This window comes from Corylus avellana, chromosome ca4 (genome assembly GCF_901000735.1).
Source record: "Corylus avellana chromosome ca4, CavTom2PMs-1.0".
NCBI lineage: Eukaryota > Viridiplantae > Streptophyta > Magnoliopsida > Fagales > Betulaceae > Corylus > Corylus avellana.
Window position 1 is genome coordinate 23,783,050 of NC_081544.1, and position 15,938 is coordinate 23,798,987.

The 15,938-nt window shown below is 36.3% G+C and overlaps 3 protein-coding genes across 3 annotated transcripts; all 3 read right to left on the reverse strand.

The window, feature by feature from the left end:
- Positions 1 to 566: 566 nt before the first annotated feature.
- LOC132177490 (2-methyl-6-phytyl-1,4-hydroquinone methyltransferase, chloroplastic-like) lies at positions 567 to 4,185 on the reverse strand. The gene is made up of 3 exons (XM_059589833.1): positions 3,376 to 4,185; positions 2,732 to 3,038; positions 567 to 1,048 (listed from the first exon to the last, which is right to left on the reverse strand). Exons 1-3 carry the CDS (start codon positions 3,933 to 3,935, stop codon positions 893 to 895), a joined length of 1,023 nt encoding a protein of 340 aa, XP_059445816.1. The 5' UTR covers positions 3,936 to 4,185; the 3' UTR covers positions 567 to 892.
- A 1,448-nt stretch (positions 4,186 to 5,633) lies between these two features.
- Positions 5,634 to 9,214, reverse strand: LOC132178863 (protein LIKE EARLY STARVATION, chloroplastic). The gene is made up of 4 exons (XM_059591435.1): positions 8,595 to 9,214; positions 7,549 to 8,207; positions 6,674 to 6,864; positions 5,634 to 6,223 (listed from the first exon to the last, which is right to left on the reverse strand). Exons 1-4 carry the CDS (start codon positions 9,118 to 9,120, stop codon positions 5,842 to 5,844), a joined length of 1,758 nt encoding a protein of 585 aa, XP_059447418.1. The 5' UTR covers positions 9,121 to 9,214; the 3' UTR covers positions 5,634 to 5,841.
- Positions 9,215 to 13,582: 4,368 nt separating this feature from the next.
- On the reverse strand, positions 13,583 to 14,245 carry LOC132178251 (pollen-specific leucine-rich repeat extensin-like protein 3). The gene has a single exon (XM_059590701.1). The coding sequence runs from the start codon at positions 14,243 to 14,245 to the stop codon at positions 13,583 to 13,585; it is 663 nt and encodes a 220-aa protein (XP_059446684.1).
- Positions 14,246 to 15,938: the final 1,693 nt, after the last annotated feature.

Consider the following 15,938-nt stretch of genomic DNA (forward strand, 5'->3'; position numbering starts at 1 on the left):
CTGGATTCTAATATTACCCAAAAAGGGGTAGGAAAGGTAAGCAGTAACTACTAAGCACCAAGGCCCAATTTCATATAAAGGACTTGCACTAATGGACTTAAAATATATTTTCGAGAAAATGTTTTTTTATTTTTGAGTGTTTAGCGCGATATAAAATATTGATCAACCTGAAAATGTTTTTCAGTTGACCAAGAAAAATGTTCACAAGACAATGCTTTCTCACACCCTCGGGCAAGTAATTGTGAGATAGCCCCTTATAGGACTTACATACCCGAGTAAGTCTCAAGCTGCTCAAACATCTGCTTGGACAGATAGGCCCCATGAGAACCCTCTCACAATTGCCTGTCCAAATTACAAGAAATTGCATTGAATCTCAATCCCACTAAAGGCCTTATATTCTCACACACTCTTCTCCTGCAACTCTTCTTTACCATCTCTCTCTTTTCCACGCAGCTCTTCAGATTTTATGAAGATATAAAATATTTGGCAATTTTTCATATGAGCCAAACCTTGAAAAAAGTCAAAACATTTTTCGAACCATTTTCAGGGTCGCAAACAAACATCGGACAATAGCCACATTTTCACAAAAAAAAAAAAAAAAAGTTCTCAGTAGAAAATATTTTACTTGGAAACAAACGGACCTAAATAGTTGGTTATATGCACTAAATTCCATTGCAACAACCTTATTGGGGTTTTGGAGTTGGAAGTCCCAAGCAGCACCGCTTTGATGCATGTTTGTCTTCCTGAAGGAATAAGGTGTCTCGTCCGGCTATCTTTAACAGCTAGGGTTATGTTGAGCAGAGAAGAGCACACTCACCATCACAAGCTGTCTTATAGTCAGTTGGAGATGAAATGGGAGTATGATGATAATGTCCCATTGCTCCCTCCCATCTTAGATAGGCATCCCTTTTGGAACAATTTGATCTTTGATCCACATGTAAATTGGAACCAGTACATAGTAAGTTGCAGCTATTGCACCAAGAAGGAACCGGAGGAGGAAAACAAATGGATTCACAGGCTTCTGCACATCCTCTGCCTTTGGACCAAGCTGCACAAAGACGCACAGTTGATAAGTCTTTTGAGAGAGAGACCTTAAGTAGAACTAATGTATTTCTTGCTGAATATTGAATTCAGAATTCTCATAACAGCTAATTCTACAGTTCTTGTCTATTCCTACTTCACTGAAAGTGGTGTAGTCAAACCAGATCTTATTAGTTAGAATTAAAGCTAGCTATGAATTTAGAGTCTTCAACTCATACAGTGGTTTTGTTTGGGATTGGTGGAAAATTTCGTAGACATATACAGTAAGGTGGTTAAAGGCCAAACACAAGCCAGTGTTCTAATTTTCTATAATCCTCTTATATGCAAAGCCTATCAGTCTTGACATCACAGAAAGTGGCTCCTCATTTTTTCAATTCTAGCATCTACGAAGTTTAATACAATCGAGTAGCGAGAAGAGTGCTAGAATATATGATCAGATTTGATTTCACATTTGATTGTAATTTCCTACCTTTTAGGTAATCAGATTTGATTGTATTTAAATCTAATTTTATATTATCTCTACCTACCATACTTGTATTATCTTCACATACCCAATTCTCTTACAAATAAGAATCTTTTGTATTGAAAATATCATCAAAGAATAAGAGCATAATGCAGTATTTTCGGGCTCTTTCCTAGTAGTAGACGTAGGTGTTAACGCCGAACCACTTGAAAATTCTTTGTCTCTCTTTTCTCTTATTCCTCTAGTCTTAATTTTTCCATTTTATTGTGAGTTTCTTTGAAGAGCACTAAATAAATCAGATAAAAAAAATTACCACAAAGCTCTTGGAATGAGGAGACTGAAAAGAGGGTAGTTCACGGGAAGAATATTTCAACTTGTTTTCTGGTGCCAAAAAAAAAAAAAAAACCCTTTTAAGTCATATTCTTAATCATAGGACTTGCTAATAATTATAATCCCTGGAATTTACAACCCACTTACCAGTCCATCCATAAGTTTAATCCCTGAAACGACCCCTCTGAGTATGGTCGTTTCAAAAGTGTTTTACTGTTTAAACAACCTCTCCTTCTGAGATGGGTCGTTTTACTATTAAAATGACCTCTGATGGGGTCGTTTTACCATTCCAGAACGTCCCTAACTCTTAAGGTTTTTTGTAGTTAAACGACATTGACACACCCTGCAACCACATGCAAGAAGCTTCTTCTATTTTTTTGGTAAGTGACATTAACCTTCCTTAATTATTCACCAACTTGCATCTTTTATATTGAGCTCAAACCAAGAATCAAAATCCTCCCAATGCTCAGCAATTATTCTTGACACAAGATCCCTTTGGAAAACAAACTTCATTGTCGACACAGCAAGACTGGTTCTACCAGAACCTCTAGCTAAAATTTTGCAAGAGAACAATATTGGTGATCAGTCTACACTCTACAGGAAGAACTTGTCTGCTTTTTAGCTAAAATCTTTTCAAGAGAAAACTATTGGTGATCATTACGCAAGCCCCAAATTGATTGGGAAAAATAATTACCACTATACTAATGCATTCTCTAATGACACTTTGGAAAACTTTGAAGAGGCACTATGCACCATGAGTTAGTGTAGCGAAAGATTTCCTAAATGACAATGACAATATTCAAATGATCATCATAAGGACTCTTTACAAAATTGCAAGAAGTCTGATGTGTTTTCATCTGTGACTGAAAAGATCAAAGGCATGAAGAAGTATGTTACCTGTAGGGGAGAGTCTCCGGAGAAGGGCTTCACGCCTGTTACAGAGCAACCCATGATCAAGCCATGCCGACGGACACCACGGTACCATTTTGGACCAATCCTTTTTAGTTTAATATCTTTGAAACCAGCCTTTTCAAACCATTCAATGTACTCTTCCTCCTTTGGGAAGAGCATCCACGCGTCTGCAAAGAAACGAGACAACCAAAAGGTTGGGTACACAGGACCTATAACACAGGCTTTCCCTCCTATCTTCAGTACCCTGTATGCTTCCTTGATACCACGCTGTGGATCCGGCCAATACTCAATACTGAACAAATTAAGTCAAATATTACATGAGATATTTCCTCTAAAAATTACATCACAGCATATTCATCAAAAAAAGAAAAGAGGTGCAGAGATGCTACAGCTGAAACTCAAATTATCAGATACTTTGTTACTTTTTTATGAATAATATTTTTTCATTCTATGTCAACACAAAGTTCTACATTGAAATCTCACTGTGAGGTATTTAAAAACAAATCAAATAAAAATTGGATTCGATAGAAGAGAACTCATGCCTTCAAAAGATTAACATCTTTGAAATCAAATCATCTCTGCCTGAAAACTTCAGTTGCAATACAATAAGCATATCTAAAAGATATTACCTTCCAGCGGAGACATATCGATCCACACAATCAGTTGGGAAAGGAAGATCCTCGGCGTCGCCTTCAATTATCTTGCATTCCTTCAAGGGCTCCTTCTGCCTAGCCTTGGCGAGCTGGTGGGGTGACTGGTCAAGAATTGTAACATTTTTGGCATCCACATGCTTAATTATACCAAGAGTTGTAAACCCAGTTCCACCCCCAACATCTACCACCGTCATATTCCGATCATAGAGATCAGCAGGCTCGAGCGCATCGTCACGCATGTCCTCGGTCCAGTGGCCAGGGTTTATGACATGATCATAAACTACAGATAAGAACCTATAGAACCAAAATGCCTCTTGTTTGTGTTGTATGAACCTTGGCTGAGAAGCAGGCCTTGAGGATGATATACTGCATCTGGGTGTTGAAGCTCTGGCCTTGTAATTCCTACCAAAAGACACTAAATCCTTCCTGGGAAAGCACCTTTCCTGGAAATTTGACCTCACAAGGCCAAGCCCAGTTGGACGGATGCTGCTCATGAGCTTGAGATTTTCAGCCCCATTGAGCACCGAAGAAGCCATGATATGACAGAAAAGAGAAAGCCACAAGCAAATTAAGGCTAATAGAAAGGTTCAGTTTTCACAATCTTGTAGGAGGTGGGTGTGCAAGTAATCACCTTTGTATTGGAAGATAACATGCCTTAACCAGGGTAATAGAAAGGCCGCGAGACAGAGAGTCGAGAAATGGAAGGATTTATGCCGTTGATGTTTCTGCGTGTGTTGACAGGCGCCACTCCAGGCTCCAGCACCACATGTTATGGTAGCATTGATTATCACAGGGATGGGGTTTTTGGCTTTATCTACTATCTACTTATCTTTTTTTAGTATTTCTTTTTGTCGGGACTATTTAAGACCTTTATCACAAGAAACGGTAACGTTTTGAGCATTTTCTTGCGTCACCAACTTGAACAGAGCCACGGTAACTCGGTAAAGCCACTTTGCAAAGGTGCGAAACAAGTAAAATATTTACACATAGTTGATTATCATCTCATCTATATTTCATTGTTAATATTAAAAGTAGAGATAAACCCACCGATCCATAATTCTTATTTGGAAACTAACTTTTTATTATTATCTTCTTTTTTTTTTTTGAAAAGTAAAAATCCCATCATTCACTCAAAAGCCATGCTCTTAAATCAAGGCCAAGTTAATATAATAGAATTTAACTTCAATACAGTCATGGTTCAAAAGTGGTCTTTTGTAGCCCCCAATAAGAGATTAACACATTACCTAAAGCATAAAAAATACACAAAACTATCATACAGCCAAAGACACTAAATTTTTCCTTATTTCTTTCTTCTTCCTTCTATTTCTTCTTTACTCCCATTTCTTCCTTCCGGCCGACAACTCCTCTCCCATTCCTTCTTCTTCCTTATCCTTGTCATTTAACAGAGAAAAAGAGATCTAATGAATCCCTTAAGGGTGATAAAAATCTCTAAAGAGTTAACATTTTCCTCTAGGATCTAGTTTTGAATCAAAAAATAAGTTTTGAAGCATTAGAATCGATTTTTGAAGCATTAGAATTGATTTTTAAGGCATTAGAATCTAATTTTGAGGTTAGGTTTGCGTTTTCTGGTTGGGTTTGGCCGGTGATGAAGAGGAAACGGGCTGCATTTTCAAGATGGATTAGGCCGACAATGAAAAAGAAAGGGGCTGCATTTTCCAGTTGGGTTTGGCCAGCAATGAAAAAGAAAGAGGCTGCTGTTTTGAGAACGTCTGAAGAAAAATGAGCTGCAAAATAATCATGTATTTTCAATCTTATTATTTAAGATGAATTTAACTTATGTGTCAAAAATGTATTGGGGACTGTAAAATTGGCATTTTATAAACCAACTGCATGGTAGGAGCTCTCTATATAATATCCATTATTAGTGGCTCATTTGCCAAACACATGGTAGTATTTGGCATGAGGTTATAAGTTTATATTAAAAATAAAAAATAAAAATAAAAACGTATTGCAAATATTATCTGTAATTTTTTTTCCTCCGTTTTGTCCTTAGATTTCTTTGATCCAGCATTCACCATTTGACTTGTAAAACACCGATCTAATTCATTTAGGGGATAACATTTTCAAAATGTTTGGGTTGCTAGTCTCTTAAGAAGCTCTTTTTCAGTCCATAATTCATCCCTCATAGTTTTCTCTGACACCAAATTACCTGGTTAAACTTCAGATAATCGCAAGTCATAAGTCAATGCATTCCTGTGCTGGATGCAAGAACAAGAAAAGGAACTCTTCAAATTCTTTTATTGATATGTCTGAATGAGAATACACACAAACACAACTATTGCATCATGGCAAGCCTATATAGGAAAAGTGTTTCAGTAATTTACGTTAAACATTATTTCTCTAGGAGAAGAAAATACTGCCATCCTTTGCAGCGACAAAGGACTTAACATAAGAAAATAATATTTAAAGAATAAAAAATAATTATTGTTCAGTCATCTCAGATGGCTTCTGGACTTCCCGCAGCTGGACCGAGTTGCCAAAGCAGTGATAAAAACCAAAGTGAGGGAATCGTTCATACCATGTATCTTGTTGCACGTGTGTGTCCCAGTGCTCTCCACTGCTGCTCTTCCCATATTTGTGAACCCATCCTGAGCCGTTGTGGCCCTCACCCCATGTTCGATTCCACCTCTCTCCATACTTACCTTCCCACCAACTCTCTCCCTGCTTCACACCATGGCTGTTGGGATCAAAGTTCTCATCCCATTTGTCACCCCACTTTGCCCAACCATCGCCCTCGCAGCGTTCAGCCCATTTGTCTGTGTATTTCGTGCTCCCACCATGTCCATCGTAGTTCTCGCCCCACCTGTCGATTGTACCAGAAATTGAACACAAATAATAAATATGGCAAGTAAATATTATGTTACAGATTTTGAATCAATGAGGTACTATGAATTCAATGAACGAGAATTTTACGGGACAGGAAGACACCATGAAACATGACTACAAGCATGATATATGAGCAGCGTAATCAATGAGCTACTCTGAAAGAATGTAGCGGTAAGACTTGGAACCTAAGAAATTTACAGAAAGTTGGCAGATTATACCATTCACCGTTAAGAGGACAAGAGAAAGATCAATGAGCATCAAGGTCAACCAACAGGTGTTTTTGAGTTCCAAATGTAATCCAATTTTATCTTCAAAACGATCTTCAAAAAGTCAAAATATTATGGCCACTCTAGGATTGTCGTTTTTACCAGTTGCATATAATAGAGAACCAGAGTACTTCATCCAATTCAAACATGCGGTTTGGTACCTTTCATGCCAAATATGGGCATGGCCAGCCTCCAGGGGTGTGTTGGGATCAATGCTGCACCACTTGTGAGCCCATTTTTCCGCTTGGCCAGAGGCACTGTAATGTTCCCACCATTTCTCTTGCCACTCATCACCTTGTCCATTCTTTCCCCACTTGTCTGCAGTTTTCTCAATACGAGCAAGCCCAGAATCCTGCACAAATAGAAGCCAGAGTTCAGATCTCTCTAATCTGTTTTGCCAGAGTCAGGAAATAAGCAAAATGACCATCAAAATATTTTTTTTCCCTATGTGATACAATTGGAAGGGCCCTGACTATCAAAAAATTGCAGAACCAAAAAGGGCACTACTGAAGAAAGAATTTGAAGAATGCACCCCAAGTCCATGCAACTTATATTCTTGAATGAAAGTGAAAACAATAAAATAAAAATAAAACAAAACACACAAACAAATTGAAAAAAAAAAAAAAAAAAAAGTATCTCTAGAGATGCTGGAAAATAATATTAAAAATCTTCCAACAGTTTGTAGTAGGTTCAATATCAGTAAAGGCAGCTAGTAACCATGCAGTTTGAGCAAGTAGTCAGTGGAGTGGGTTTGAGTGGACACAAGTTATGTATTCCTATAATCAATTGAGAATTGATTTGTTGGGGCCACATTTGAGAAAAGTTGATAATTAGTTTGGTAAAATTTTGGAAGTGTTTTGTAAAAATTTATGAATTTTTTTTTTTAAAAAAAAAAAAAAACAAAACAAAAATTGTAGCACCACAGTGGCGGTGCTCCGGCGGTCCTAGCAGTGGCTGCCAGATCTGGCTAACTTTTCTTTTATGTGATATAACGAAAGTAAGAGAACTGGAGTTGAGAAAGGAAATTCTTACTAACCAGCCACATTGACTCCTTCCAATATTCACGCCAAACACTGCCAGTTGCATTACGTCCCGATTTTTCTGAACCAAGTTCCTTGTGGCCAAACTCGTCAGAAGCTTCCCAGTACTTATCTTGCCACTCAACAACTTGGTCAGCACTAACACCTCTTTTCAGTGTCCACCTGCAAATCACACCATCAGGTCGTCGCTCAACTCCAGTCTCCTTCCACCACCTTGATCCATCAGGATACACTCCATGGGGCAATGATTCATCCACCTTATGAAGAGCATCAGCCGCTTCTGCCGCATGTGCTGAAAATTGGACATCATGTTCTTGTTCCTCTTTTAAGAAAGGTGACTCCAAACTGGACTCAGAGCCTTCCACTTTCTCAACCGCAATCAACGACTGAAGGGGTGGAAGAGGAGGGTTGATGTTGCTTTCAGAGAGTTTACTCTCAAATGGAATTGAGATAAAACCCACGGGCCGTTCTTGCTCAATAACTGGGTTGGGTGAAGTAGGAAACACCAAAGACTTTCCAGCTAACTGCGTGTCAATAACACCATCAGAATTTTTATCGCTATCCACAGGGGGTGTCCAGGACCAAAAATCTGGACCCGGAGTTTCACCTCCAGAATTCTCCGACCGTGGGACGAAGATGCTCCACTTCTGAGTACCTGGTTAAATTCAAATTCTAGCTTTGAATATCGAAGAACATTTTATCTGATTTTGAAACTTTTAACTACAAAATCTCGCTCATGCTCCTTAACAGTTAAAGTAGAGAGAATGTCAACAAAAATAATAAGTGATGAACAAAAAAAAAAAAACCTATATGGTGATTCAAGCCCAGAGTAGCACAGAAATGTGCCTATAATGAAGTGATGAGTCATTGCTTCAACTATATGAAAATTCCCAATGATCCTCAAAAACCCAAAATCACGATATTGTCAAATTTAGTCTTGTTCGAAGTCAATAACACTACTCAAATCCCCCTGCAACAAACACAGAATTCACCAAATTCCTCACAAAAAATTCAATCCAAAAACGAACAAAGGTCTGATTACCTTCTTGAATAGCACTCTTCGAATCTCCAGGGCCCGAAGACCCGGACCCGGACCCGAAGGAACTCGCGGCCTCCTGGCCCGGGCCCGGGCCTTCCTCGTCGAGAATCGCGCGTGCGGCTGCGATGGCAGCGGCGGCGCGATCGATGACCTGCATTCGCTGGATTCGGTCCCGCTCCTCGCTCGGGGTCTCCAGAATCTTCTCGAACTCCTCGCTCTTCTTCTTCACCTCCTCGACACCCCCGTCGCCAGTTACGGCGGGCTTCTCGGCGATCTGCTGAAACTCGATCGTCTTCCTCTCTCTGTCCACCGCATTCCTCCACATGTCGAGGTACGACGACGAGTCCCCGCCATCCGAATCGCGAGCTCTCAACCGCCCTCCGCTCCTTGTTCTTCCTCTCCCGACCGGTACCGCTTTCTCAGGTACTAGCACTCGAACGAATTGGTGTTGTACGTGGTTGTACCTGTGTGGGAGAAGGTCTGCGGCGTGCGTGGTGGCGCGTGGACTAGCGCCGAGATGGGACGCCATTTTGGGCGGAAGCACTGGAAGGGAGTAAAGAGTGAGAGAAACGGGAATGGAGGAAGTGGCGGTGGATTTTTAAACATAAAGAGTCGTGAGCTCTACTATTTGGGCCTCCGTGGGTCTTATAGTGGGCTTTAGTAAAGTAAAGAGAGATATTTTCGTGTGATTGAAGAAAGGTTGCGATGCTGTTGGGCACTTGGGGGACAGACATGACGCATTTCCTTTTGTTTTCTTGCGTCGAGACCGATTGGCAGATCCGTAGCGGTCAGTTTATTGACGCGTGGCATGAAGTGACGTGGCTGAAGAAGAGACAAAGTCGATGAGATAAAATCAGGTGGTTGATGAGATCGAATTTGGGAAGATTCGTGTATGATTCAATAATGGCTTACACGTCAGCCAAGTATTTTTTAGCTTATATATATATATATATATATATATATATATGTAGGGGTATGAATGTGGGCGGTTAAAAACCGTCCTCTAACCGTTATAACCGCTAACCGTCTAATTGCCTAACCGCTTAACCGCTATAATCGCCTAGTGATTAGCGGTTAGCAGTTATTGGGTCTACTAACCGTAACCGCTAACCGCATTTTTATATAATATATTTTTATAATTATAATTATAAAAATATTTATACATATAACATAATAATTTGATCATTAAATCACAATTTTTAAAAAAAATAATTAAATCACAATTTGAGTATTAATATATTATCACTATAATTTATATGATTATATCACATGATCAATTGATCATTAAATCATTTGATTATATAATAATAAATAATACATATATAATACAAATTCATACTAATATAACAATTAAATATCTATAGGCTTATTTCCAATGTATGTTATAAACTTATAATTCTATATATGCTATAAGTCTATATAAGTCTACATATGCATATGAATACTATAAATGTATAATATCAATACTTAATCATATGATTCAATGACAATTCAAATACTTTATTCAAGACTTCAAGTGAATCATATTATTGATGTAAAATGATAATATGATTCGTATAATATCAAATTAAGTAATTGACATTGGATTAAACAATGACCAAGGTGTTACTTATAAACAAAATTTAAGTATTAATGTATTATCATTATAATTTTAGTAATTTATATATTATCACTATAATTGATACGATTATATCACATGATGACTTGATCATTAAATTATATGATTATATAATAATAAATAATACATATATAATATGACATAACTCATAAGTCATAAGTTTACAAGTTAATCATATAATTCATGTACAATGATAATCACAATTGATTCAATTGAATTAAATAATATATTACTTATAACTACAATTTAATTAAAGCATTATTAGATACTTTAGGAATTTAGGATTTAGGAGTTTGAACATTACCATTTACCATTAGATATTAAGTTCAATTCAAAGAAAAAAGATTATAAGTAAATATGATAATAATTTAAATAATTAATCATATGATATAATTTAATGAGATTATATGATCATATAATATCAAATTATGTGTACATGCTTGTGCCTTAATATTATTATGTTTAAGTTTATAACTTTTCTTCTTTAGATGTCTACAGGATTTGCTAGAGGACCAAATGAGATGATTGATGAAGTTTTAATGTTTTATTTGTATCATTCAATGTTTTATTTGAACTTATTTTATATGCTTTGTGTTGAACTTTTTTTATATGTTGTGACAGTTGTCTGAATTCTGAATTTTTTTTTTATATGTTGTGTAGAATTTTTTTTTTTTAAAAAAAAATTAACCTATTATGATTTAATATTTAACAAAATTTTTTTAAAGTACAAGTAAATGTAAATTTTGGGTCAAATATTTTTTATTTTTCAATATGGGCTCTTCTTATTGCAATTGGGCTCAAGAAGACATTAAAAATACCAAAAAAAAAAAAAAAGGGTAAAAAAAAGCCCAAAAAGCCCAAAAAAGGAAGCCCAAAAAGGCCCAAAAAACCCCAATTTTAAAAAAGCGGTTAGCGGGCGGTTATCTATTTCATTAACCGCTAACCACTAACTGTTAAGCGGTTAGCGGTTGCGGTTAGTGAAATTTATTAACCGCTAACCGTAACCGCCTTGACACCCCTATATATATGACGACGATCTTTAATGATTGTATCCATTTAAATTATGTCTGTTTATAGGATCTTTCTGTTAGGATTATTTTTATCGTTATGTTTGGCAAAAGGGGACTGGACCTAAAAATTTAAAAAAAAAAAAAAAAAATTAAAATATTTTTCATTCTATATAAAATATTTTTACTTTTTTTTCTCGTATCAATTAAATCTATTACAGTACCATTCTAATCCCTTTTTTCATTCGATTGCCAAACACAGCCATAATTAATCACTTATCAGTGTAACTGTGTATCTCTAAATTATGGCTGTTTGGATCTTTCTGACTCCCTCAATAATAAAGCCCATAGTAAATACAGTAACCATTGATAGAGCTTCATAATCAACATCGGCATAGGCCTAGAGGCGAATAGGAACAAGTTTGAAGAGACAGACATAAACCAAAAGGAAGAGCAAGTGTCACCGTTATGATACGTGAATAACGAATGATCCGCTTGCCTTTGTGATGCCAAAGATTTTCCCTTGATTTTGTAGACCCAATTGGAAAGCCCATTTAGGTCTTGTTTGTTAAACAATAAGGAAATTCACAATAAAAATAAAAAAGGTTAAATACTAAATACTCTCTTGGGATTTCATAATTTTATTTTTGTTTCTCTTAGGGTTTGATTTTTATCACAGAAAGTCCCTATAATTTTGATAATAGACCAAATTAATTCTCCTAGTTGACTTAACGGAATTTCACTTGGCTCAATCAGATGTTGACACGTGGCACTTACTTAATTTTTTTAAAATTAAAAAAAAAAAAAGGAAAAAAATTGAGGGTAGCTCCCTTGGCCATTTGGGGGTGGCCGAGGCCATTTGGGCCACCCCCTTTGGCCATGGGGGTGGCTGAAACCACCCTTAGTGAGTACTAAGCCGCCCCCATGGAGCCAAGGGGGTGGCTTCCCAATGGTGGATGGGGGTGGCTCGGCTACCTCCAATTTTTTTCCTTTTTTTTTTTAAAAAAAAAAAAAAATACATTTTTAAATTTTAAAAAAGAATTAAAAAAAATTAAGTAAGTGTCATGTGTCAACATCTGATTGGTCCATGTGGAATTATGTTAAGTCAACTAATAGTCAACTGACAGAATGATTAATTTGGTTTATTATCAAAACTACAGGGACCTCCTGTGATAAAAATCAAATCCTAGGAGGAAAAAATAAAGTTGTGAAACCCCAGGAGGTATTTAGTATTTAACCCAAATAAAAATAAAATAATTATTGGTATAGAAAAGTAAAAAAATTGTAATTTTTTTTTGTAATAATTTTTTTATTTAAATAATAATAAAAAATGAATGATGTGATATAAAAGTGAAAATATTTTTATGTTAATTTTTTGAAAAAAAAAAAAAGAAAAAGAAAAAGTGAATAGCATGTAGAAGTTGAGTGTTTTGATGTTGTTTTAGCATGCACTACCTTCGGTAGCAGCACTAGAGTCCAGGTCCCATTTCGTTGAAAAGCCACAACTTCTTGTAAAGGAATTCGGATAATATTTTCGGATAATATTCGGTTACTTATAATGGAATGGTAACTCAAATATAAAAAATAAAAAAAAATAAAAAAAAGGATTATTTCCTCAAAAGGGCTACTTATCATTGAGATTAATGGGCGGGCTTTGTATTTGTCCACCGTTGGATGGGGATTCCATCCAACTACTCAAAATTTAGAAATTCTAATGTTATGAAATTGTGGACATTTATTTTAAATTTAATGGTCTATAAAATCAGTAAAATAAAAGACAGTTTAAAATCAAAATTTAATATCTCAATTATACAAAAATTGCTAACATTTTATAGACCATTGAATTTAAAATAAAATATAATAATTTTGTAATTAAATCTTCTATAGTAATTAGAGGAGATTTCAATCTGGTAACCATTACCTTTGTAGCAGAAATTCCGTGATTACAATCACGAGCTTGGTTACTGCCAACGTATATTAATTGGACAACTATAAACCAGTAACGGTTACCTTTGTAGCAGAAATTCCGTGATTACAATCACGAGCTTGGTTGCTGCCAACGTATATTAATTGGACAACTATAAACGTATTTACAAGTAACATTGGATGCCAAGCAAGAACATTGAAAATGCCAAGCATCATACACAGAGAAAATAAAAAATTAAAAAAAACAAAAGCACAGGCAAAAAAGTTACGCCTTTTGCATTTACCATAAATAAATAAATCGAAACATTGGATGCAACTCATATAAGTAATATTTATGGGCACCCTCCTTCTAAATCACTCTTCTACGTATTCCGGTCTCCAGAAGCATCACCAGCCGCCCAAATCTGTCGCTGATACATGGCTCAAATTTGAAACTCCAACTACACGACATATGGCCCAGTTGGGGGACTGATATCCTGTGGCGGCGTTGATGGCGGAGGAACAATATCCGGCCCCGGCGGCACCACATCAGGTTTCGGATGCGGGATATCGGGGTCCGGACGTGGTGGTATAATCGGTTCCGGGAGTTCCGGTACCGGGTCCGGCTGCGGCGGTATCGGCGGCCTAGGGAATTCCGGTCCCGGTTTCGGCCCTGGAGTAGTATACGGTGGAGGGTTAGTGTGTACCTCAGCTGGAGTACTACTGGGGTCGATCTCTGGAGTGAAAGGAACTTGTGGCACTTCCGGTGGGAACTCCGGCGGGCTCCTGCCCGCTTCATTGGCAAGCAACCGTGCCGAGAGACGCATCGGATGTTTGCGAAAGATTGGATTGTAGGAAAGCAATAAGGGTGGAGCTTTTACAGTAGATGAGCTGAATGAGCAAAATGGGATGGTTCTTTTCACGAGATTTGACGAAATTGCAGAGAGAGTGGACATTTTTGGTTTAAGAAATTTCAAGCGTTTTACAGTGTTATACGTACGAGGATGAGAGCTGGAAAGGATATGCTTGTCGGTGACACGTGGACATGCGTGGCAGTTGGGAGCTAAAGCCACCTGGTATGTCATGCAAGAGAGTACGACTATATCAGAAGGGTCAGAATCCATCAGTTCATTCCCCAGTTGAACACGTGTCCTTTGAAGCTTCTGTATTTTTTAATTTTTGAGGACTCTGTATTAAACAAGAATATTATTTATTTAATAGCTTTTTCACGAACCTTGTCTTAGGCCTTCATTTACAAAATATGTTATATCAGTAGAGTTAAACTTTCAATTTTTATATAATTTGTTAACACTTCAACAAATTAATATTTTTAATATTAGATCTTATGATATTTAGTGAGTGAAATTGTGTGCGTGCACCTTTTGAATATTTCTTTTTTAGTTAATGCAAAATAATATATTGCCCAAAAGAATATTACCTTTATCTTAATATATACATACTAAAATGTTACTTTGGTATGATTCAGATTTCACTTGTTTCTAGTGTATAGTTCACTTGTGTTAGAACAGTTTTTAGTATGGTGTTGATAGCATGTTCTTTAGGGTGTTCTTGATCTTAATGCGTTTCCACAATCACTACAAAAAAGCGCGTTCTTTAGGGTGTTCTTGATCTTAATGCAGTCCCACAAAGCACGTTTTTTAGAGTGTTATTGATCTTAATGCAATCCCACAGTCACTACAAAAAAGCCAAAGCATCAAGATTTCTGTCAGTATAGGATACCTAAATTAGTTCATTGGATAAAAATGTACGTCTCACTACAAAAGATTTCATGTTTTGTTAATGCCTGGTGTAGTGGCCTATTTATACACTAAGAAGTAGAGTTAGATCTGCATTAGATCTCATTCTTCAAATTAATTTAGGAGTTTTGAGAGTTTGAATTTGACATGAGCTTGTACTCCAATTTGAATTGGAGTATAACTATAGACCAAATTCTTCTAATAGAGTCTTGGACTCTGATTGTGTTTCCTTGAATTGGCAGTTTTGTAGGCTTTTTCATTGGCCTTAAGGCCTAGGATTTGATGGGCCGGTTGAGTGGAATTATTCCCAACAACTTGTAACTTATAATTTATGCAAACAGTCAAGAATCATTTGATTGATAAGCTCCAATTAATGATTTGAAAAGAAAAATACTCTAAGTATTATAGTTTTTACTATATATTTCATCAAAAATTCATGTGGCTATCTATTTTTTATAAAATTATTGACGTGACAAGTGTCGTGTGAACTATCACTTTAATTTATAAATGTAGTAAATGACACATAGACTACCACGTGACCACACACATTTTAATGACGAATATAGTGAATGTCACCTAGATTTTCAGATCATTTTGTAAAAACATTATATTAAAAAATAAGTAATACTTCTAACAACACTTCTTCCGAAATATGAAAATATGCATGCAACTCATTTCTTGAGCCAAACAATAAGAAATACGAGGTGTTTTCATGGTGTCTTCCTAATCTTAAGTGAATATTATTTCATTAAAAAAAAAAAAAAAAGTGACATTTATTTCTCTCAATTGCTTTTTAAAAAATAATATCCACCTAGGATTAAGAGGACACTATAAAAACAATATGAAATCACCTAACATTTTTCAATATCTTAATAATCACATTAATTATTTTGGATTTTTTTTTTATAGTAATTTCTTAATAAAGTTTGGAAAATCGTAAATAATATGTTTAATTAAATAGTTCTTATTTTATTTTGAGAAACGTAGAGGATTTGAGTCGCATAATTGCATCAATTTGCACACGTGGCCAACGACGACAGCTATGGAAGCCAGATTGGAA

Excerpts from the sequence above, each read along its gene's own strand:
- LOC132178863 (XM_059591435.1), bottom strand. The coding sequence starts at position 9,120 with ATGGCGTCCCATCTCGGCGCTAGTCCACGCGCCACCACGCACGCCGCA. Across the intron at positions 8,208-8,594 it reads GAAGAGTGCTATTCAAGAAG|GTACTCAGAAGTGGAGCATC; the intron begins GTAATCAGACCT and ends GAATTTAACCAG. Across the intron at positions 6,865-7,548 it reads GGAAGGAGTCAATGTGGCTG|GATTCTGGGCTTGCTCGTAT; the intron begins GTTAGTAAGAAT and ends CTATTTGTGCAG.
- LOC132177490 (XM_059589833.1), bottom strand. The coding sequence starts at position 3,935 with ATGGCTTCTTCGGTGCTCAATGGGGCTGAAAATCTCAAGCTCATGAGC. Across the intron at positions 3,039-3,375 it reads CGATATGTCTCCGCTGGAAG|TATTGAGTATTGGCCGGATC; the intron begins GTAATATCTTTT and ends TAATTTGTTCAG. Across the intron at positions 1,049-2,731 it reads CCGGAGACTCTCCCCTACAG|CTTGGTCCAAAGGCAGAGGA; the intron begins GTAACATACTTC and ends GTCTTTGTGCAG.
- LOC132178251 (XM_059590701.1), bottom strand. The coding sequence starts at position 14,245 with ATGGATTCTGACCCTTCTGATATAGTCGTACTCTCTTGCATGACATAC.